This window comes from Hyperolius riggenbachi, chromosome 1 (genome assembly GCF_040937935.1).
Source record: "Hyperolius riggenbachi isolate aHypRig1 chromosome 1, aHypRig1.pri, whole genome shotgun sequence".
Taxonomy (NCBI): Eukaryota; Metazoa; Chordata; class Amphibia; order Anura; family Hyperoliidae; genus Hyperolius; species Hyperolius riggenbachi.
Window position 1 is genome coordinate 323,875,738 of NC_090646.1, and position 24,504 is coordinate 323,900,241.

The following is a 24,504-nucleotide window of genomic DNA, read 5'->3' on the forward strand; positions in this document are numbered from 1 at the left end:
CAATGCCAAAAATCGAGTACCGTACTAGCACTCTTAAGCACAGTGTGCTAGAAATAGATTTGCAATAACCCCTCCTGCAAGTGTCACCCCAGGCATCGCCCTTTGCCAAAAAACTGCCCTCGCTGGCACTATGAAACCTTCCATAGGTTGTTCTGTTGGTCTGCATGTTATTACAAATGGAAAGTATAAGAGGAGCATGCAGTATTGTGCATTAACCTTTATTAATCACAATTTCTAAAAACAATGTTGCACTTACTAGAAGTAAGGGATTATAAGGCATGCATATATACTGTGTGTGTATATATATATACTAGCTGGTCGCCCGGCGTTGCCCGGGTATGTAATTGGCTAGTGTTACCTCTGCCCACTTTTTCTAATCCTAACACACAATTACTCAAGGATGACCTAGTTTGTGAGCTTTGCGGTCTTTGGCATCAATAATTGGCATTGAAATGAAATACATCTAATTGGCTGTGGATCCACTCCTTTGAAAATCAATAGGTGAATTTTGATTAGCTTTTGTAGGCTACACCCACTTTTCTGAATATTAATCCCAGTCACCCAATGACTAACTGTGCAACGTTTAAGAAACCTGCCATTGACAGATAAGAAAAACAATAGTTTGCTTTCTTAACCACCCTGGCGTTCTGATTAAATCGCCAGGGTGGCTGCGGGAGGGTTTTTTTTAAATAAAAAAAAAACTATTTCATGCAGCCAACTGAAAGTTGGCTGCATGAAAGCCCACTAGAGGGCGCTCCGGAGGCGATCTTCCGATCGCCTCCGGCGCCCAGAATAAACAAGGAAGGCCGCAATGAGCGGCCTTCCTTGTTTTGCTTATATCGTCGCCATAGCGACGAGCGGAGTGACGTCATCGACGTCAGCCGACGTCCTGACGTCAGCCGCCTCCGATCCAGCCCTTAGCGCTGGCCGGAACTTTTTGTTCCGGCTGCGCAGGGCTCAGGTGGCTAGGGGGGCCCTCTTTCGCCGCTGCTCGCGGCGAATCGCCGCAGAGCGGCGGCGATCAGGCAGCACACGCGGCTGGCAAAGTGCCGGCTGCGTGTGCTGCACTTTATTTGATAAAAATCGGCCCAGCAGGGCCTGAGCGGCAGCCTCCGGCGGTGATGGACGAGCTGAGCTCGTCCAGACCGCTCAGGAGGTTAAAACAGAAAGAATTTGCGATAATTCAGGTTGGAGTGAGCTTAAAATGTCTCCCAGTGCATCACTGATGAATATATGCAAATTAACCATTGTTACTCTTAAAAGCTAAACACACCTCCAGAACTGCTGGAATGCAATGATGTGTCAGTTTGTTAATTTGTACAGAGCCATAATAATCCAACATGCATACAGACTGTTTTGGATTGTTTGATCCTCATCAGTGCATGGCATGGATTAATTTGGCTCTATGCAGTAGGGCTTGTAACACCGAGAGGGACAGGCTACCCAGCAAGCTCATGGTGACCCAGAACTCATTGGAGTGTGTAAGGGACTACAATGGTCCTAAAAGCCCCCTTACTAAGATGTAAAGAAAAACAAAAGTTTGCTTTCTTAAAACAGAAAGAATTTGCAATAATTCAGGTTGGAGTGAGCATGAGATGTCTCCTAGTGCATTACTGCTGAATATATGCAAATTAACCATTGTGCACTTAGAAGCTAAACACACCTCCAGTGTAACAGTGTAAGAATGGCTGCAGTTTGCATTTTCCAGTGAAATTTGTATTTGTCTCCGCCCCCTTTTTGGTTGTGGGAATAAAAAGTATCCTATACTTTATTCCAGGTAATGTACTATGTGTGTGCCAAATTTCAGTTTACATTCTAGCAGTGAAATTTGTATTTTTCTCCACCCACTGATGTCCTAATGTTTCCCGGGTATGTATTTGGCTGCTGTTGGCTGTGGCCACTTTTTCTAACCCTAACACACAATTGTCAATAGTCAATGACCAAGTTTGTGAGATTTGTGGTCTTTGGCATGAATAATTTTCATTGAAATGAAACACATCTGATTCGCTGTTTGTGGCCCCACCCCTTTTCTAAATATTTAACCCCAGTCACCCAATGATCAACTGTACCAGGTTTGAGGCTTGTGCCATTAACAGTGCAAAAATGGCAGCAATTAAATATTTGCCTTGAAAATCAATAGGTGAATTGTGATTGGTTTTTGTAGGCTCCACTCACTTTTCTGAATATTAATCCCAGTCACCCAGTGACCAACTGTGCAAAGTTTTAGAACCCTACAATTAATAGTGTAAGAATGGCTGCAGTTTACATTTTCCCAGTGAAATTTGTGTTTGTCTCCGCCCACTGATGACTTGGCATTGCCCAGGGATGTATTTGGCTGGTGTTGGCTCCGCCCACTTTTTCTAACCCTAACACAAAATTACTTAATGACCAAGTTTGTGAGCTTTGCGGTCTTTGGCATCAATAATTTGCATTGAAATAAAATAAATCTGATTGGCTTTGGCTCCACCCCTTTTTTGAATACGAACCCCAATCACCCAATGGCCAACTGTACCAGGTACAGGTGATTAACAGTGCAAGAGGCTTGTGCCATTAACAGTGCAAGAATGGCATCAATTAAATATTCCCCTTAAAGATTAATAGGTGGATTTTGATTGGCTTTTGTAGGCTCCACCCACTTTTCTGAATATTAATCTCAGTCACCCAGTGACCAACTGTGCAAAGTTTGAGAACCCTACCATTAATAGTGTAAGAATTGCTGCAGTTTACATTTTCTCAGTTAAATTTGTATTTGTCTCCGCCTACTGATGTCCCGGCATTGCCCGATTATGTATTTGGCTGGTGATGGCTGCGCCCACTTTTCCTAACCCTAACACACAATTACTCAATGACCAAGTTTGTGAGCTTTGCAGTCTTTGGCATCAATAACCAGCATTAAAGTGAAACAAATCAGATTGGCTGTTTGGGGCTCCATCCCCTTATATAAATTTAAACCCCAGTCACGCAATGATCAACTGTACCAGGTTTGAAGCTTGTGCCATTAACAGTGCAAGAATGGCAGCAATGAAATATTCCCCTGAAAAATCAATAGGTAATTTTTATTGTTTTTTGTAGGCTCCACCCACTTTTCTGAATATTAATTCCAGTCACCCAGTAACCAACTGTGCAAAGTTTGAGAACCCTACCATTAACAGTGTAAGAATGGCTGCTGTTTACATTTCCCCAGTAAAATTTGTATTTGTCTCCGCCCACTTATGACCCTGCGTTGCCCGCTTATATATTTGGCTGGTGTTGGCTGTGCCCACTTTCCTAACCCTAACACACAATCAATTACTCAATTACCAAGTTTGTGAGCTTTGCGGTGTTTGGCAACAATAATTTGCACTGGAATGAAACAAATCTGATTGGCTATGTGTGGCTCCACCCCCTTTCTGAAATTGAACCCCAGTCACCCAATGATCAACTATACCAGGTTTGAGGCTTGTGCCATTAACAGTGCAAGAATGGCAGGTTTCAGGCTTGTGCCATTAACAGTGCAAGAATGGCAGAAATATTCCCTTTGAAAATCAACCAACTGTGCAAAGTTTGAGAACCCTACCATTAACAGTGTAAGAAAAACAAAAGTTTGCTTTCTTAAAACAGAAAGAATTTGCGATAATTCAGGTTGGAGTGAGCTTAAAATGTCTCCCAGTGCATCACCGTTAAATATATGCAAATTAACCATTGTTACCCTTGGAAGCTAAACACACCTCCAGAACTGCTGGATTGCAATGATGTGTCAGCTTATTAATTTGTACAGCGCCATAACAATCCAACATGCATACAGACTGTTTTGGATTGTTTGATCCTCATCAGTGCATGGCATGGATTCATTTAGCTCTATGCAGTAGGGCTTGTACACTGAGAGGTACAGACTAACCAGCAAGCTGATGGTGACCCAGAACTCATTGGAGTGTGTAAGGGACTACAATGGTCCTAAAAGCCCCCTTACTAAGATGTTAAGAAAAACAAAAGTTTGCTTTCTTAAAACAGAAAGAATTTGCAATAATTCAGGTTGGAGTGAGCTTAAAATGTCTCCCAGTGCATCACTGTTGAATATATGCAAATTAACCATTGTTACCCTTGGAAGCTAAACACACCTCCAGAACTGCTGGAATGCAATGATGTGTCAGTTTGTTAAATTGTACAGAGCCATAATAAGCCAACATGCATACAGACTGTTTTGGATTGCTTGATCCTCATCAGTGCATGGCATAGATTAATTTGGCTCTATGCAGTAGGGCTTGTAACACCGAGAGGTACAGACTACCCAGCAAGCTCTTGGTGACCCAGAACTTATTGGAGTGTGTAAGGGACTACAATGGTCCTAAAAGCCCCCTTACTAAAATGTTAAGAAAAACAAACGTTTGCTTTCTTAAAACAGAAAGAATTTGCGATAATTCAGGTTGGAGTGAGCTTGAGATGTCTCCCAGTGCATCACTGCTGAATATATGCAAATTAACCAGTCTACCCCTAGAAGCTAAACACACCTCCAGTGTAACAGTGTATGGCTGCAGTTTACATTTTCCAGTGAAATTTGTATTTGTCTCTTTTTGGTTATGGGAATAAAAAGTATCCTATACTTTATTCCAGGTAATGTACTATGTGTGTGCCAAATTTCATTCAAATCCGTTCAGCCGTTTTTGCGTGATCGAGTACCAAACATCCAAACATCCGAACTTTCCCATTTATTATATTAGTAGGATATATATATATATATATATATATATATATATATATATATATATATAGTCCAATGGAGGGCTGCAGCTCCACAAGCAAGACTCCAAGACAGAGGTTGTGCACGCAATTGGGGGTGCCCAGTCCCCCTAAGCATAAACAAAAGTCCAGGGAATTGCAGCACACAAGCTCGAGTTCATTGATTACATTGAAAAAGGTTGTGGTCAAGCAAAACATTTGCTGTGAGCTGCTGTAAGCTTTGTTTGTTCAATAAACTCGAGCTTGTGTGCTGCAATTCCCTGGACTATATATATATATATATATATATATATATATATATATATATATATATATATATATATATATATATATATATATATATATACGGTGTATATATATATATATATATATATATCTAATTTTTTCTTTTAAAGAAAAAATATTGGCCCATATTGCAAGGATCTGTACCCAAGTTCTGGAGGCTGAAAATATCCCAGTTCTTGCATGGCCAGCACACTCACTGGACATGTCACCCATTGTGCATGTTTGGGATGCTCTGGAATGGCTTATACGTCAGCCTGTTCCAGTTCCTGCCAATATTCAGCAACTTCGCACAGCTATTGAAGAGGAGTGGACCAACATCAAATTGTCTTAGACAATTGAACCAACTAGGGGGAATGCGTTACTGGATCTGATCATTTCTAATAGACCAGATAATGTATCAAATGTGCAGGTTCAAGAACATTTGGGAAATAGTGATCACAACATGATAACGTTTGATCTGGTGACTGATAGGCCACGGGGCAGCGGGACCACTAAAACTATGAATTTTAGAAAAGCAAAGTTCACTCAAAGTTCACTCAAATTAGGCAGGCACTAAGTTTGGTGAACTGGGATAATGTACTACAAGGGGAAGACACTGAAGGGAAATGGCAAGCTTTTAAACTTATACTCAATCAATACTGTAGTATGTATATCCCATATGGAAACAAAATGTCTAGGAATAAAAAAAGGCCTCTATGGATGAATAGAAAGGTTAAAGATAAAATGAAGAGGAAAAAGAATGCCTATAAGGTCTTAAAACAGGAGGGGACCGAGGCTGCACTAAGCAATTATAAGGAGTGCAATAAAAATTGTAAAAAAGAAATTAGGCAGGCAAAGATTGAAGCTGAAAAACAAATCGCTAAGGATAGCAAATCTAACCCAAAAAAGTTTTACAAGTACATTAACTCTAAAAAAAGAAAGGTTGACTGTATAGGACTCCTAAAGGATGAGGATGGGAACTCAATGGTGGATGACCAAGGTAAGGCAGAGTTATTAAATGCTTTCTTTGCTTCTGTCTTCACAAAAGAAACAGCACTGTTGCAAACTACAGAGGCGGAAGAGTCTCAATCTTCTAACTGTAATATTAAATACTTAAGGCAGGAAGAAGTGAAGGCAAGACTAAATAAATTAAAAATAGACAAGGCACCTGGCCCGGATGGCATGCATCCTCGGGTCCTAAGGGAATTAAGTTCAGTTATAGATAAACCCCTTTATCTTATCTTTTGTGACTCTCTTGCAACTGGCAGAGTCCCAGTGGATTGGCGTACAGCCCACGTTTTCCCATTATTTAAGAAGGGCAAAAAATCTGATCCAGGAAATTATAGACCTGTAAGTTTAACATCAGTTGTATGCAAACTATTTGAGGGGTTACTAAGAGATACTATACATCACTTCATAGTAGAAAATAATCTTATTTCTCAGCATCAACATGGGTTTACTAAAGACAGGTCCTGTTTGACTAACATGCTCAGCTTTTATGAGGTAGTGAATGCTAATATGGATATTGGGAATGCTGTAGATGTGATATACTTGGACTTTGCAAAGGCCTTCGACACTGTTCCCCACAAAAGTCTGGTGCAAAAGTTGAGGATGCAAGGACTGGGGAAGAGTCTGTGTTCATGGATAGGGAACTGGCTAATGGACAGAAAACAAAGAGTTGTGGTCAATGGATCGTACTCAAAATGGGAGACTGTTAGCAGTGGGGTCCCACAGGGGTCTGTTCTGGGTCCAGTGCTCTTCAATTTATTTATTAATGACCTAGTAGATGCAGTAGTGAGCAATGTTGCTATTTTTGCAGATGATACAAAATTGTGCAGAATCATCAACTCTCAGGAAGATAGTGTCATATTGCAACAGGATCTGGATAGGATGGCTATATGGGCACATACATGGCAGATGAAATTCAATGTTGAAAAATGTAAGGTCATGCATTTTGGACGTACTAATGGTCTAGCACCATACAAAATAAATGGGATACAGTTGGGGACATCAAACTTGGAGAAGGACTTAGGAGTACTCATTGACAACAAGTTAAATAATCGTACTCAATGCCAAGCAGCTGCAGCTAAAGCTAACAAAATTTTGGGATGCATTAAAAGGGAAATAAAAACTCGAGATGCTAGCATAATATTGCCCCTGTTTAACTCTCTAGTAAGGCCACATCTGGAATATGGAATTCAGTTCTGGGCACCACATTACAAAAAAGATATTGCAGTTTTAGAGCAGGTGCAGAGACGAGCAACAAAATTGATGCGTGGGATGGAAGGTCTCACTTATCGAGAAAGGTTAGATAAACTGGGTTTATTTAGTCTAGAGAAAAGACGCCTTAGAGGGGATCTAATTAACATGTATAAATACATCAGAGGGCAATATAATACCTTGGCGGATGAGCTTTTTGTCCCTAGGCCTTCTCAAAGGACTAGAGGACATGATCTGCGCATGGAGGAAAAACGTTTTAGCCATTTATTTAGGAAAGGGTTCTTTACAGTTAGAGTGATTAAGATGTGGAATGCATTGCCACAGGAAGTCGTTATGGCAAACTCTATACCTGCATTTAAAGGGGGCTTAGATGCTTTCCTTGCGTTGAAAGACATCCATGGCTATAATTACTAGGTTATGCCTAATGATGTTGATCCAGGGATTTTATCTGATTGCCATCTGGAGTCGGGAAGGAATTTTTCCCTTTAGGGGCTAATTGGACCATGCCTTGTAAGGGTTTTTTCGCCTTCCTCTGGATCAACAGGGATATGTGAGGGAGCAGGCTGGTGTTGTACTTTATACTGGTTGAACTCGATGGACGTATGTCTTTTTTCAACCAAAATAACTATGTAACTATGTAACATTCCACAGGCCACAATCAACAACCTGATTAACTCTATGCTACGGAGATGTGTTTCATGGATTATCTCGGCAAAGGAGAAGTGCTCACTAACACAGATTTAGACAGATTTGTGAACAATATTTGAGACTAATGGGTCTTTTGTATTTGTAGAAAATTTTTCAGATCTTTGAGTTCAGCTCATGCAAAATGGGAGCAAAACCGAAAGTGTTGCATTTATATTTTTGCTCAGTGAATGTACAGCACCCTCTGGATCTTTAAAGAGACTCTGTAACAAAATGTTCAGCCTTATTTCTTGTATCCTATAAGTTCCTACACCTGTTCTAATGTGGTCTGGATTACTGCATCCTTTTCTAGTTGCACTGTCTCTGTAATATCTCTGTAAATTATCTAATCTTCTTTTCCTTGTCAGGCTTTGTCGAGGCAGCTAGGAATGTGCTGTCTCTGCTGTGATAGGGAGAAGTTATACGCGCCCCCTGCACTCCCTCTGCAGGCTCTGTATGCTGTGTGTATGAGTCAGACAGAGCTTCTCTGAGCCTGTCACACGCTGAGAACTGTGAGAGACTGGAGTGCAGAACTATGTAATAAATCCTTGTAGTATACTGTAACATGCTATATATAGATAGATAGATAGATACACAAACATCACTTCCTGGTTAGCGGACATGTTTTTTGTTTGTAAACACTGCCTAAAACTGGCAATTAAAAGCCAGGATCGCGGCGGGGAGCGGCAGAAACAGCAAAGAGTTCAGCTGAGAAAAAAAATATGTCTATTGAGTTCACTAGAAAATATGCACCCTCACGAACAAATCCTTTCCGACTCAGATCCCAATCAGAGAAGGCACAGCTTACATACCAGTGGAAAAAGGGAATACATAGATTTTTGCTAATATAAATAAATGTCATTAAGATGGATTAATTATAACAAGACATCAAAAGGGTTTTTGCATGGCTGTTTGCAAAATCTCTTAAGTGTTGTGAGGTATTTGTGACAAATAAATAAGGCCTCTTGTTCATTGCCCTACATAGGGCCCTTTTCCACTTCAATTGATATAGTCCATTGGGTTGTATGATGAAGGATTTGTATTTGAAACTTTTGAATTTGTTCACAAAATATTGTTCAATTGTGTTAAGTAGCACAGGAGTTTCCATAGCTGCAACTAAAGAAAAGAGAGCTGGAAACCTTATTAATTTAACATCCTCTACTGAACGTTGAGCAAGCTCTTCTGACAAAAAAATAATAAAACTGTTCAAATTTTATTTAAAAAAAGGCAAAAATCACTTTTTGCCACTTTATTAGACATGACTTAGTAGCATTGTTTACTTTCTTCTGTTCTAAATACAGTACAGACCAAAAGTTTGGACACACATTATCATTCAAAGAGTTTTCTTTATTTTCATGACTATAACCATTGTAGATTCACACTGAAGGCATCCAAACTATGAATTAACACATGTGGAAGTATAGTACATAACCAAAAAGTGTGAAACAACTGAACATATGTCATATTCTAGGTTCTTCAAAGTAGCCACCTTTTGCATTGCACACTCTTGGCATTCTCTTGATGAGCTTTAAGAGGTAGTCACCTGAAATGGTTTTCACTTAACAAGTGTGCCCTGTCAGGTTTGATAAGTGGGATTTCTTGCCTTATAAATGGGGTTGGGACCATCATTTGCGTTGTGGAGAAGTCAGGTGGATACACAGCTGATAGTCCTACTGAATAGACTGTTAGAATTTGTATTATGGCAAGAAAAAAGCAGCTAAGTAAAGAAAAACGAGTGGACATCATTACTTTAAGAAATGAGGGTCAGTCAGTCCGAAAAATTGGGAAAACTTTGAAAGTGTCCCAAAGTGCAGTCTCAAAAACCATCAAACGCTACAAAGAAACTGGCTCACATGCGGACCGCCCCAAGAAAAGAAGACCAAGAGTCACCTCTGCTGCGGAGGTTAAGTTCATCCGAGTCCCCAGCCTCAGAAATCGCAGGTTAACAGCAGCTCAGATTAGAGACCAGGTCAATGCCACACAGAGTTCTAGCAGCAGACACATCTCTAGAACAACTGTTAAGAGGAGACTGTGTGAGTCAGGCCTTCATGGTAGAATATCTGCTAGGAAACCACTGCTAAGGACAGGCAACAAGCAGAAGAGACTTGTTTGGGCTAAAGAACACAAGGAATGGACATTAGACCAGTGGAAATCTGTGCTTTGGTCTCATGAGTCCAAATTTGAGATTTTTGGTTCTAACCATCGTGTGTTTGTGCGACGCAGAAAAGGTGAACGGATGGTCTCTACATGCCTGTTTCCCACCGTGAGGCATGGAGGAGGAGGTGTGATAGTGTGGGGGTGCTTTGCTGGTGACACTGTTGGGGATTTATTCAAAATTGAAGGCATACTGAACCAGCATGGCTACCACAGCATCTTGCAGTGGCATGCTATTCCGTCCAGTTTGCGTTTAGTTGGACCATCATTTATTTTTCAACAGGACAATGACCCCAAACACACCTCCAAGCTGTGTAAGGGCTATTTGACCAGGAAGGAAAGTGATGGGATGCTGCGCCAGATGACCTGGCCTCCACAGTCACCAGACCTGAACCCAATCGAGATGGTTTGGGGTGAGCTGGACTGCAGAGTGAAGGCAAAAGGGCCAACAAGTGCTAAGCATCTCTGGGAACTCCTTCAAGACTGTTGGAAGACCATTTGAGGTGACTACCTCTTGAAGCTCATCAAGAGAATGCCAAGAGTGTGCAAAGCAGTAATCAAAGCAAAAGGTGGCTACTTTGAAGAACCTAGAATATGACATATTTTCAATTGTTTCACACTTTTTGGTTATGTACTATACTTCCACATGTGTTAATTCATAGTTTGGATGCCTTCAGTGTGAATCTACAATGTTCATAGTCATGAAAATAAAGAAAACTCTTTGAATGGGAAGGTGTGTCCAAACTCATGGCAGCCATTGTGCAGTAGCAATTTGTAAAAAAATGAAAATTCATTTTGTGCCAAATTTGCTCAACATTGGCCTATACACTCTGAAGGTGAGCAATATTTCTGTCTTACTTTTTTACTCTGTTCAGCACCATGGAGGATGGGTATATAACAACTCAGGATGCTACTATAATATGGCCCTTGTTTAGCTCTCTTGTAAGGCCACATCTGGAATATGGAATTCAGTTCTGGGCACTGCATTACTGGAGGGACATTGGAGTTTTGGAGCAGGTGCATGGACAAAATTGATCAAAGGGATGGACTGTCTCACTTACCAGTAAATCTTAGATAAACTGGGCTTATTTAGCCTGGAAAAAGAAACCTTAGAGGGGATCTAATTAACATGTATAAATACAGTGCATCTGAGGGCAATATAAAAGCTTGGCAGATGAGCTTTTTGTCCTATGGCTTGTGCAAAGGACAAGGGGACATGACCTCCGTATAGATTGATAAAGTTTTTTCTACCTATTCAGGAACGGTTATTTTGTAGTAACAGTGGTTGAATGGAGAATATCTTACCACAATAAGAAATAGATAAAGTAGAAAGCTTGGCAGATGAGCTTTTCATTCCTAGGCATGTGCAGAGCACTAGAGGGTATGATCTGCACATTTAGGAAAGGATTTTCTATAGTAAGAATTGTTAAAGTGTGAACTGTAGTACCACAGGAAGGCGATGTGGTATGTTCTATATCTGACTTTAAAGGGGACTTGGATGCTTTCTTTCGGTTAAAAGGCATGCATAGCTATAATTCAGAATCAGAATTTTTTATTTCGCCAAGTACAACGTGAGTTGTACCTGGAATTGGTTTTGGTACAACAGGGTCGGTGATGGCACATACAGCAGTAGATACATACAGCATATACAGGTATATACAGTAGATACATACAGGTATATACAGTAGATACATATGGTAGAAACAGTGGAACACAGGCATAGAAATAAAGCATGAATGGAAGCATACATAAAAGATGAAGAACAAAAGCATAGAAATAACCCATGGATAGAAGCATACCCCCAGAGAAGGACCAGGGGGGTAATCCACTGCCGTACATGGCACTCTAAACGTTTTGCAGTGATACTTTAACCTCCTTGGCGGTAATCCCGAGCTGAGCTCGGGGTATGCCGCCGGAGGTCGCCGCTCAGGCCCTGCTGGGCCGATTTCAATTCTGAAAAAAGCAGCACACGCAGCCGGCACTTTGCCAGCCGCGTGTGCTGCCCGATCGCCGCCGCTCCGCGGCGATCCGCCGCGTGCAGCGGCGAAAGAGGGTCCCCCCAGCCGCCCGAGCCCAGCGCAGCCGGAACAAACAGTTCCGGCCGGCGCTAGAGGCTGGATCGGGCGGCTCTGACGTCAGGACGTCGACCGACGTCCATGACGTCACTCCGCTCGTCGCCATGGCGACGACAAAAGCGAAACAAGATAGGCCGCTCATTGCGGCCTATCTTGTTACTTTCGATTGCCGGAGGCGATCGAAAGAACGCAACAGGAGCGCCCTCTAGTGGGCTTTCATGCAGCCAACTTTCAGTTGGCTGCATGAAATATTTTTTTTTTTATTAAAAAAAAACCACGTTGCAGCCTCCCTGGCAAAATAAATAAACCGCCAGGGAGGTTAAATCAGATGCCCCCGAGTCTAACCCTTGGAGAGAGACAGAGAGAGGATAGAAAAGAAGAGAAAGTGAAAAGCACAGTGATAAAGATTCCCCCTAGGAATGCGGTGCAATCTGATCGGTTAGTGTCCATCTGTGTCCCACTGGCTGGCTTTGTCTGCTGCAGAGATTGGTACCCGAAATTAGGGAATGTGCTAAGCATCAAAGTGGATGAGGTCGATGCGTGGCTCCTTTGATGCAGTTTCCATAACTTGCATGCGGGGCTGGGGCTGCGTTAGACCTATGGCTAGTCCTGTGCTGGATCTGTAGCTTGGCGGAGTGCTGCTTGGTGGAGTGCAGTGGCCTAGCCCAGAGAAAGATAGTAGTTCCAGGCAGAAGGCTCCAGGATGATTAACTGGGGGAGTGTGCAGGCAGCAGCAGCATCTGATGGCCTGGAAGTGTGCAAGCAGCTGTGGCAGCATCGGACCTACTGTGGCGGTGGAGCAGCCTCTGTGCCTTTAAATGCGGCGTCCTCCGGTTCCCTTGGCAGCAGCGGTGTAGCTGCCCATGTGGTCCATCTGCGGGGATGCAGGAGCCGGGATGATCTTTAAAGCTGTGGACAAATCACAGCAGTGAGCGGCGCGCCAGTCTCCTCTCATTTCCGGTCTCCCGGAGCAGTAGTGATCCAGAAAAGAAGTGTAGATGCCAGGTGCATCAGCACTGTATAGATGCGTCTGCATCTCAGCAGACACATCATTACTAGGTAATTCCCAAGGGATCCAGGGATTTTATCTGATACATCTAGACAAAACGGAATTTATGATCTTCCCACCCCGGCCATCCACGAACGTCCCAGATGTGCATGTCACTGTTAACCACACTACCATTCGCCCTACCTCTCAAGCCCGCTGTCTGGGTGTCACCCTGGACTCCGCACTCTCCTTCACTTCCCACATCCAAACCTCACAAAGTCCTGCAACTTCCACCTTCGTAACATCTGTAAGATTCGCCCTTTCCTGACCTCTGCCACCACCAAACTCCTCATCCATGCCCTCATAATTTCCCGCCTTGACTACTGCAATGCCCTGCTGTCTGGTCTCCCTATGACCCGAACAGCCCCACTGCAGTCCATCATGAATGCGGCAGCCGGAATTATCCACTGCTCCCATCGCTCCACCACGGCAGATCCCCTCCTAGAATCCCTCCACTGGCTTCCTATCCAGTCCAGAATCATATTCAAGATACTGTGTCTGACCTACAAATCTGTCCACAAAACCTGTCCAACCTACATTTCCGATCTTACTCAGAGGTACACACCTAGCCGCTCACTTCACTCTTCCAATGAACTACGCCTAACCGCCCCCCCCCCCCCCCCGCATCACCCAGTCCCATGCACGCCTCCAGGACTTCTCAAGAGCTGCTCCAACACTATGGAGCTCCCTACCTCCACCCATTAGGGCAGCCCCCTCTTTCAACATCTTCAAGAAAGCCCTAAAAACTCACCTTTTCACTCTGGCCTACTACCCCTCACAAGTGCTCTAAACCCACAGCTGAACTCTGGTCCCCTACCTTTCGTGTCCTTACCTCTCCCTCTAGATTGTAAGCCTTTGGGCAGGGTCCTCCTCCTTTTGTGTCCTACCTGATCATGCACCTCCCTTACTGTGAACCCATGCTATGCATCTGAGTGAACCTAACTTGCCTAATCTCCATGCTCCCCTCCAGTGACTAAGCATTACCTTGTACTCATACTGTGCTCTTTCTTGTATTCCTGTATTGTCATTTTGCTGTATGTCACCCCTAAATATTGTCTGTAACCTAAACTAATGTCCAGTGCTGCGTAATATGTTGGCGCTTTATAAATACAATAAATAAATAAATTGCTATCTGGCTGGCGTTGGGAAGGAATTAATTCCCCTTGTAGAGATAATTGGTCCAAGTCTTCTAAGGTTTTTTTTTTTACCTTCCTCTGGATAAACTTTTTTTGATTTCCCAAAGTGAAGTGGTAGTTGTACTTTAAAGTCAAAGGTATATTCTGAAAGACTATACATCACTTACCTTTCAATGGAAATGTATGCAACTTGAAAATAGACAAACTGAATTCCACCCCAGTATGATTTGATTGGTCCATTTTTAAAATGTATATTTTGTATTCATAATGTACATAATCCTGCATCAACTTGGAGTTATTTGCATCTTACTGACCATCCCTAGTCAAGACCAGATAAGCACCATCCTGAGTGAGGCAGTTACCCTTGTGTTCCTGGCATAGACTTATTACAAATTGTCCATACCTACAGTACATAATAGCCTTATTTAAGTTGCAAATAGTTCTGAGTTGCTGCAAGGTTATGCTAATTTTCTATACAAATGCATGCAGCTTGAAAATGGAACAAATTAATTATATCTTGGTGTAACTTGATTGGTTTATAAATATGCATATAAAATTACATATATATGTGCATATAAAATTTGCATAGTCCTGCATCAATTCAAAACATTTTGCATATCATCCACCACCACTAATTACTTAGCATCAGGACCACCAAAAGCAGTCCTTTTTATCTTGTGAGGTAGGGAATGATGCCTCTTTGAGATGAATAGATAAATATTTGCTTCTCTGTGCATTGGTGGGCATTGAACTGCATCTAATTACACTGAAAAAGGACACATGTGTAATACCCAGACCATTTTTGTAGTTGGGATCCACATGGTTTCTGTTGACTTAAGAAAAAAATGTGGACCTTCACCACCTCAGGAGACCAGTTGTTTAGTGATGGTTCTTGACAGGGTAGTGAACAGGGTCGAGTCGGGCCTGGACGCGGGTGGACGACGTCCACCTGCTTTTTTCAGAGGGTGGACGACATCCACCCTAGCATGTGTGGAGGGAGAGAGTGCAGAGAAGAGGGGAGCGATCATGGGCACAGCAGGGAAGGGGGGACATCTCCCCCCCTCCCTCACCTTGGGGCTCCCCCTTCCTCCCCCCCCCTCCTCCCCCCCCCCCCCCCCCCCACTGAACTAAAATTTGCGGGCGGCTGGCAGCGGGCGGGACTTACCTCCATCTCATTCCAAGCGCTGTGTAAGTAGTGACAGGAACTGCAGCTGAACACAGTGTGCAGCTGCAGTTTCTGTCTCATCCACTGAACTGATTCGGTTCAGTGTGATGAGCCGGATCACTCAACTCACAGGAAAGAACCGGCTCAAATGACCCGGACATCACTACTTCCCCAGTGCTTGGAACAAGGAAGAGGTAAGTCCCTCCGGCTGCCAGCCACCTGCAAATTTTAGTTCTGGAGGGGGAGAGGGAGGAAGGCGGAGCCCCAAGGTGAGGGAAGGGGAGGGGCTCCCCCTTCCCTGATGCTTTGCCCACCGATCCCTCTTCTCTGCGCTGCCTCCCCTCCTTGTGGGAACATCTGGCTACCTATTCTGGGGGCACCTATAGACCTGGCTATACTGGGGACACCTGTAGACCTGGCTACATATACTGGGGACACAAATACACCTAGCTACATATACTGGGGACACCTATACACCTGGCCACCTTTTCTGGGGACATCTATACACCTGGCTACCTATTCTAGGGACAACTATAGTCATGGCTACTTATACTGGGGACACCTATAGATCTGGCTACCTATGCTGGGGGTACCTATTTTGGGGGAACTGCTGTCAGATTATCTGTATTTTTGAGGAACCGCTGTTAACAGATTAAGTATATTTTGGGGAACAGCTGCCAGATTATGTGTATGTTAAGGGAACGGCTACTGCCAGATTACGCGTATTTTGGGGAACTGCTGCCAGATTGTGTATGTTTGGGGGACCACAGCTGCCAGATTATATGTATTTTGGGTGTTACCTGTATTTTGGGTGATCCGCTGCCAGGTTTCGCATATTTTGGGGAACTGCTTCCAGATTGTGTGTATGTTGGGGGAACTGCTGCTGCCAGATTGTCTATTTTGGGGGAACCACTGCCATATTATCTGTATTTTGGAGAAACTTCTGCCAGATTACGTGTCTTTTTGGTGAAATGCTGTCAGATTACATCTATTTTGGGGGGATACACTACGGCAGAGCTCTAACTTCCCCGGCAGCCCTTTTACACCACTGCTGAGGTCATGTATATTTGGCCCCACCCATGATCACACCCATGTTATGCTTGACCACGCCCATTTTTGGCACAGGGTTTTTCGGGTGAGTCCACTCACCTCTTTTCCCAGGACTAGATCCCTGGTAGTGAATTAGCAACTGTGAGACTGAATGCATGCACTTGATCATTTTTTGAAACATAAATCTAGGCTATAACGGAGAATACAGTTTTGCTTGATCACTGCATAAAAATGTACAGTGAATGGAGAAGGATGGTTTCTTTGCACTGGTGGTCCACACAGGTGGTACATTTTGATAATCTGACGGATATCTGGCAAGTTGATCTGCCAGTGTATGTGGCAAGACGCATGTGATTCAAACATGTGTTCCCTGACTTTTGGATAAAGGAGCACATCCACAGGCAGTCACTGTAGGTAAACTGAATAGCATTAATTCAAAAGACTGTTCCCTTAAAATATCATGAATGATTGTTTTGGGTGACAGGTCTGCTGTGCGTGCACAGTTCTGGATGGCTGTGTTGGCACTAAGAAGTCCAAGTGCAGTATAAGTAGCTGTGCTGCTACAGAGTTGATTAATTGCAGGGAGTTAAAGTGGTTATTTCTTACAGGCAAAAGCGACACTTTGGCATTAACTCTTTTTGTAAATTAGCTGGATATCTGCCACTTAAGGAGAAATGAAAACATGGATCCAAGTGCCTGTTTCCACTAGGGGAGATTTTGTGTGATTTACCACACACTAATCTGAATCCAGAAACATAGCCTATGGAAATCAATAGACTGCTTCCAAATTTGTGTGCGTAAAAAAAAAAAAAAACACTGATGTACTGCTTAAAGGACAACTGAGGTGGCATGTGACATGATGAGATACACATGTGTATGTATAGTGCCAAGCACAAACATTACTATGCTGTGTTCCTTTTCTTTCTTTCTCTGCCTGAAAGAGTTAAACCACAGGTATGGAAGTGACAGTTTCTGTCCGGGTTGGACAGGGACAGGTCAGACTATAGCATAACCCTCACTGATAAGTAATTACAGCCATAAAACCCTTTCCTGTCAGTAAATGGCTTCTGAGAGCAGGAAAAAGATAAATATAATATCTACGTTCTGGCACACTTCAATGAAGGTGTCGTTGAGCAGAGATAATGAAACAGTAAAAACTAGTTTTAAATATAAAATAAAACTGTGGGATATCCAAAAAAGTCATTTTTAGGAGGAGGAGGATAGATATAATTGTTTTTCACATCAGTTTATTTTCACCTCGGATGTCCTTTAAAGAGACTCTGTAACTTCAAAAAGATCCCCTGGGGGGTACTCACCTCGGGTGGGGGAAGCCTCCGGATCCTAATGAGGCTTCCCACGCCGTCCTCTGTCCCACGAGGGTCTCGCTGCAGCCCTCTGAACAGTCGGCGACAGGCCCGACTGTAATTTCAATATTTACCTTTGCTGGCTCCAGCGGGGGCGCTGTGGCTGCTTTCGGCTCGGAAATACACGGAAATACCCGATATCCGTCGGGTCCGCTCTAAAGCGCAGGCGCCGGAGACTTGCGCCTGCGCAGTAGAGCGGACCCGACGGCGATCGGGTATTTCCGCCTACTTCGGAGCCGACAGCCGTCAGAGCGCCTGCGCAGGAGCCAGGAAGGTAAATATTACGTCACGGCTGTACGGAGGGCTGCAGCGAGACCCCCGAGGGATGGAGGACAGCGTGGGGAGCCTCATTAGGATCCTGAGGCTTCCCCCACCCGAGGTGAGTACCCCCCAGTGGACGTTTAGCCGTTACAGTTCCTCTTTAAGAATTTTGGACAGCGCATCCAAATCTACAAGGATTAGGATGCATAATCGTGCTGCACAAATGGTGGCTCTAGTGGAAACCTGACCATATATATTCTTTCATGCTATAAATTTCAAAACCTGGGTTTATCTTTTTTCTGTCCTTTCACGGCAAATTTCAAATGTATTGATTTACTAAGGGTTTCCAGGTTTGGAAATCATTGGAGAACATTTTGGAACATATGTGAATCTGTACACATTATTTCTTAAAAACTGCATGATGTTAGATTTCACCTGTGGTCATATCAGACATTTGCAAGGTTTGCTGAAAGCTTTGTGAAGTAGTGGTCATTCAGTTGCAGTTGTGTGCACTTACCTGAAAGGGGCATTATGGTGAAAAATTGTAACATTTTAAGCATGTACAAACATATACAAATAAGAAGTACCGGTACATTTTTTTCCAGAGTAAAATGAGCCATAAATTACTTTTCTCCTATGTTGCTGTCACTTACAGTAGGTAGTATAAATCTGACAGAAGTGACAGATTTTGGACTAATTCATCTCCTCATAGGGGATTCTCAGGGATTTATTTATTTTCAAAAGCACTTAGTGAATGGCAGTTGCTCTGTCCAACTGCCAAAAAACTGTGTAGCGAACAGGGAAGCTGGCCAACATCATTGTTTAAATCCTTTTTAGGGAATATCTTTATAAAGAATAAAAGTCTTGCTGAGAATCCCCTATGAAGAGATGGACTAGTTCAAAATCTCTCACTTCTGTCAGATTTCTACTATCTACTGTAAGTGACAGCAACATAGGAGAAAAGTAATTTATGGCTAATGTTTCTCTAGAAAAAAAAAAACGTACTTCTTATTTGTTTATGTTTGCACATATTTTAAATTTTACAATTTTTCGCCATAGTACCCCTTTAATAAGCGAGAATGCTTTGTACTATATCCAGGTCTTATGCTGGGAATACACGGTTCGTTTTTGCCTTCGTTTAAACCTTCGTTTCGATTGTGCCTTTTGTCCTTTTCGATCCCGAAATAATCGGTCATACGGTTAATATCACCACCCACGGTTTCGTTTTTTTTTTCGATTCTGATGGTTTCGTTTTTCCAATGATCGAAGGCTGCAAAGAAACGAAACGAAAATCCCTTTTTACAGGGACGGACTAGCATAAACGAATATATAATCGATCTGAACAGCCATCAAGCCTACCAATGGCTCGATTAGATGGATAAAGAGAGATAATATCAAACATGTTCGATCACTAGTCGTTCGTTTTTGGGGTCTATTAATCGAAACTATAATGAGATTATGACTATTTTCACATACGTTTTCAACACTCGATTCGTTTACCGAACGAATCGAAGGTTTAAACGAAGGCAAAAATGAACCGTGTATTCCCAGCATTACTTGCTGGTTTTCTCATGTTTTCTTTTGTTCTCAGACCTGGAAATCCTTAGTAGGTTAGGTATACTTATTTAGGTGGCTTAATTCAAATGTTTACATTTTTTCATGTATTTCTTTTCTTGCAGGCATGCTTAATCATCCACCAATACCTATTGCTGAACTTTCTGAACACACAGAACACTTAAAAGCTAATGACAATCTTAAGTTATCACAAGAATATGAGGTAAGAAGCTGGGTCAATACATACTTTTTGGGGGCCTTTAATCGTTATTTCTGAGACAATGCTGATTGCAAGAGACACAAAGGTCTTTTAAATTAACCAAGAGGGATGGAAGTGGTGGTACCTGGGCAGCTATTGCATCTCACACTACCTGTTATCTCACACTGACCACCCTCTCAAAAGGATGTGTACTTGCTGTGCAGTATAGAGTGGTCACTGAGTTATCTTCAAATATTTAGGCAGGTTTAAAGGAAGGCAAGAAACTTACCTGTAGTTGACTAGATATTTGAAGCTAACAGTTAAAAATTGAACCCCAGGCAATACATGTTGTTTTGTTTTGGATATAGTGACAGGTTTATTAGATTCTTACTGCTGTTTATGGCTCTGCTGGTGAGATTTTCCTTACTACCTGTTCAAGGGACATACTGGAAAGGTGTATAACATCACCCCACTGTATAGAAAAAAAATCTCACCTTCCAGAGTTGTACAAAAAAAAAATTGACATAGACATATAAGTCTATGATGTGATTGCAGATTTTTAAAGGTGTTTTGTATGATGGTAATACCTTTATATATTTTATAGAATATATTTTATGGAATAAATTTGAGTGAGATTGTGTACTCAGGCACATGAGTTATTTTTAAAGTACTTCTGATTTATTTTAGTGGGAGTGAGTAACCCCACTTACTCAGTGCAGCCAATTTGAATATTGAACGCTATAACAGCAGATGTGTATATACACACACACATATATATATATATATATATATATATATATATATATATATATATATATATATATATATATATATATATATTAAATTGTAGTACCAATCCAACAACCAACATAACACTTCTGGGAGTCTACAGTTCTGATATGATAATGTTTCCAGGTGTGTATATGGACCTTAAACCAAATGTGCCATTGCCTGCTGGAAAAAATGCATGTCGTTCTGGATTCTCCGTCTAGTTGTTTATGAAGATTTATGTACTTTCTCACTGCAATGCTATGCACATGATATTGCAATGGTGGTTTCTTTTTGGTGCCTTAACAGCTCAATGCTACGGATTCCGCTGTGTGTTTACCAGACAAGGTGCACGATTACAGTTGCAGTAAAGCATACTATGTACTGTATGCTTCACTGTATTATTGCAAGTTAAACTAAACAACTTTAGGACACTTAAAGTGGATTTGGAGCCAAGGATTGAACTTTATCCCAATCAGTAGCTAACACCCCTTTTCCCATGAGAAATGTTTACCCTTTGTCCAAAAGGTCATCAGTGGGGTCTGTATGGCTGATGTTATGGTTTTGAGCATGTGTTGCACTACATCGCCCACAGAACACGTTTTGACTAGGTGTAAGTGACAAAAGAGGGCCACACTTGTTTAGTAGTTGTCTACATATAAGTCTACATGTAAGTAGTACCCCTTGTGGAATAAGGGTGACACCAAGTCTCAGACACTCTTCCCACTGCTCCCCAGATAGTCAGGGCATCCAGCTCCAGTTTTGTGCCTTTTCCCTCATAGATCCTAAAACGATATGTATAGCCTGTGGCCCTTTCACAGAGCTTATACAGCTTGACCCCATACTGGGTGCGCTTGCTGGGGATGTACTGTTTGATGCCAAGGCGCCCAGTAAAATGTACATGGGTCTTGTCTATTTGTTTATTTGGATGTTCTGTTCGGGCGTATAGCCTTCTTCAAATTTTATGACAAGTGGTATATGAGGGGCCGAATTTTATGGAGCCGGTCATAAGTAGGGTGGCATCTTGGATGACGGGTTGTGTTGTCACTAAAGTGCAGGAAGCACATGATGACCTCAAAATGTGTCCTGGACATGGCAGCATAGTACATGGGCATGTTATGTATTGGGTCCTTAGACCAATAGGACATCAATTCATTTTTGTTAGTCAAACTCATGTTAAGGAGACGGCCCAATAAAATTTTAATCTTGGAAACTGTGACTGGTTTCCACTGGAAAGGCTGGGCATAGAAGCTTTCCATATTGGTGGTTATATACTGTGTGGTGTAGCAGTTGGTCTCTGCCACAACTAGGTCATAGAGATCCTCGGTGAAGAACAGCTCAAAAAACACAAGGGCTGATCCGAGATGAGCTGTCTTCATGCGAACTCCAGACTGGGTGGTGAAAGAGGGCATTACGGGTGCGGCGGAACCAGGGGATTGCCAATTTGGATTTGCCAGCATCTCTTGAGGCTAGGGGCACTACAGGCCTGTGTTTGCGGTGGCTGCGAATGGCGGGTTACTGCACATGCCACAGTACCAGCTTGAATTGCCCTGCTGGTGATCACGCCACTTCACCAGGGCTGTATTTAGGGTTTGGGCTCCCCTAGGCACACCAAACCTACGGCGCCCCCCAGGAGAACGTTGGCGGCGCGGCGAAGAATGGGCGTGGCCACAGAATGCAGTGGGCGTGTCCATAACGCTGTGGGTGTGGCTAATTAAAATATCCTAGTAAGAGTGCAGCCCAAAGTCAGTGGGGCCATGGTTTCTCCCTGGGTATGAGTAGAGTGACCTTAAAAAAGCAAGTAGGAAATGTCCCCCCCCCCCCCCCCCCCCGAAAAAAACCCCACACATTAGCCAGTGTTCTCTCGCACAAAATAGTGGTAGCTATTAGAGTGTGAGCTCCCCTGAGAAAAGTCAGTAACATGACTGTTCTCTGCAAAGTGCTGCAGAATATGCCAGTGCTATATAAATACATAATAATATGGTAGGACATTAGACTATGGGAGAATTAGATTGTAAGCTCCTCAGAGGATAGTCAGTGACATGACTACGTACTCCGTGAAGTACTGGTGAAGATGTAAGTACAATATAGTACAGTGGTATGGCAGCATGATGGCGTAGTGGTTAGCACTCTCGCCTTGCAGCGCTGGGTTCCTGGTTCGAATCCTAGCCAGGTCAACATCTGCAAGGAGTTTGTATGTTCTCCCTTTGTCTGTGTGTGTTTCCTTAAGACACTCTGGTTTCCTCCCACATCCCAACAACATACGATACAGATAAGTATAATGTTAATTGGCTTCCCCTAAAAATTGGCCCTAGACTACGATACATACATAGACATATGACTATGGTAGGGATTAGATTGTGAGCCCCTCTGTGGGACAGTTATGTGACAAAACAATACATACTCTGTACAGCGCTGCGTAATATGTTGGCGCTATATAAATAATTAGTATAAGTACAGTAGCCAGGTCTATAGGTGTCCAAATGTAGACATACTATAGGTGTCCCCAGTATAGATATCCAGGTCTATAGGTATCCCCAGTTTAGGTAGTAGTCAGGGGCGTAACTAGAAATCACTGGGCCCTCTTGCAAGAATTTGGATGGGCCCCCCCCCCCCCCATAGGTGCCAAATAATCATAATGTGGCAGTGTTTCACCATAAAATAATCGCAATGTGTGCAGCATTTCAGCAGAGAATATTCACGAGTGTAACATTTCAGCAAAGAATAATCGCAATGTGGGCAGCATTTCACCAGAAAATAATCGCAATGAGTGCAACATTTCAGCAAAGAATAATCGCAATGTGGGCAACATTTCAGCAGAGAATAATTGCAATGTGGACAACATTTCACCAGCAAATAATCACAATGTGGGCAACATTTCACCAGAAAATAATCGCAATGAGTGCAACATTTCAGCAAAGAATAATCGCAATGTGGGCAACATTTCACCAGAAAATAATCGCAATGTGGGCAACATATCACCAGAAAATAATCGCAATGTGGGCAACATTTCACCAGAAAATAATCGCAATGAGTGCAACATTTCAGCAAAGAATAATCGCAATGTGGGCAACATTTCAGCAGAGAATAATTGCAATGTGGGCAACATTTCACCAGAAAATAATCCCAATGTGGGCAACATTTCAGCAAAGAATAATCGCAATGTGGGCAACATTTCAGCAGAGAATAATTGCAATGTGGGCAACATTTCACCAGAAAATAATCACAACGTGGGCAGCATTTCAGCAGTAAATCACACAGTGGGCAGCATAACACCAGTGGGCTGGCTGAGTACCTGGCTGGGTGAGCGGGTAGTGGGCTGGCTGGGTAGCTGGGTGAGCAAGCAGTGGGCAGGCTGAGTAATTAATTCAAGTATTTGTATAGCGCCTTTCTCCTGTCGGACTCAAAGCACTTGCGAGGCAGCCACTAGAGCGCACTCAGTAGGCAGTAGCAATGTTAAGGAGACTTGCCCAAGAAACTCCTTACTGAATAGGTGCTGGCTTACTGAACATGCAGAGCCGAGATTTGAACCCAGGTCTCCTGTGTCAGAGGCAGAGTCCTTAACCATTACACTATCCAGCCACTGCCTGGCTAAGCGAGCGGGCAGTGGGCTGGGTACCAGGCTGGGCGAGCGGGCAGGCTGGGTGGCTGGGCGAGCGGGCAGTGGGTTGGCTGGGTACCTGGCTGGGCGAGCGGGCAGTGGACTGGCTTGGTACCTGGCTGGGCGAGCGGGCAGTGGGCTGGCTGGCGAAGCGGGCAGTGGGCTGGCTGGGAAAGCGGGCAGTGGGCTGGCTGGGTACCTGGCTGGGCATGCGGGCTGGCTGGATACCTGGCTGGGCATGCGGG

The 24,504-nt window shown here is 43.1% G+C and overlaps 1 protein-coding gene across 1 annotated transcript in view; it reads left to right on the forward strand.

The window, feature by feature from the left end:
• The window catches only part of LOC137509805 (receptor-type tyrosine-protein phosphatase S-like), a 782,862-nt gene that overhangs the window by 596,984 nt on the left and 161,374 nt on the right, over positions 1-24,504 (forward strand). Inside the window, exon 24 of the mRNA XM_068233857.1 lies at positions 19,817-19,914. Within this exon, the coding sequence (XP_068089958.1) occupies positions 19,817-19,914 (98 nt within the window). The remainder of the gene's footprint in view (positions 1-19,816; positions 19,915-24,504) is intronic.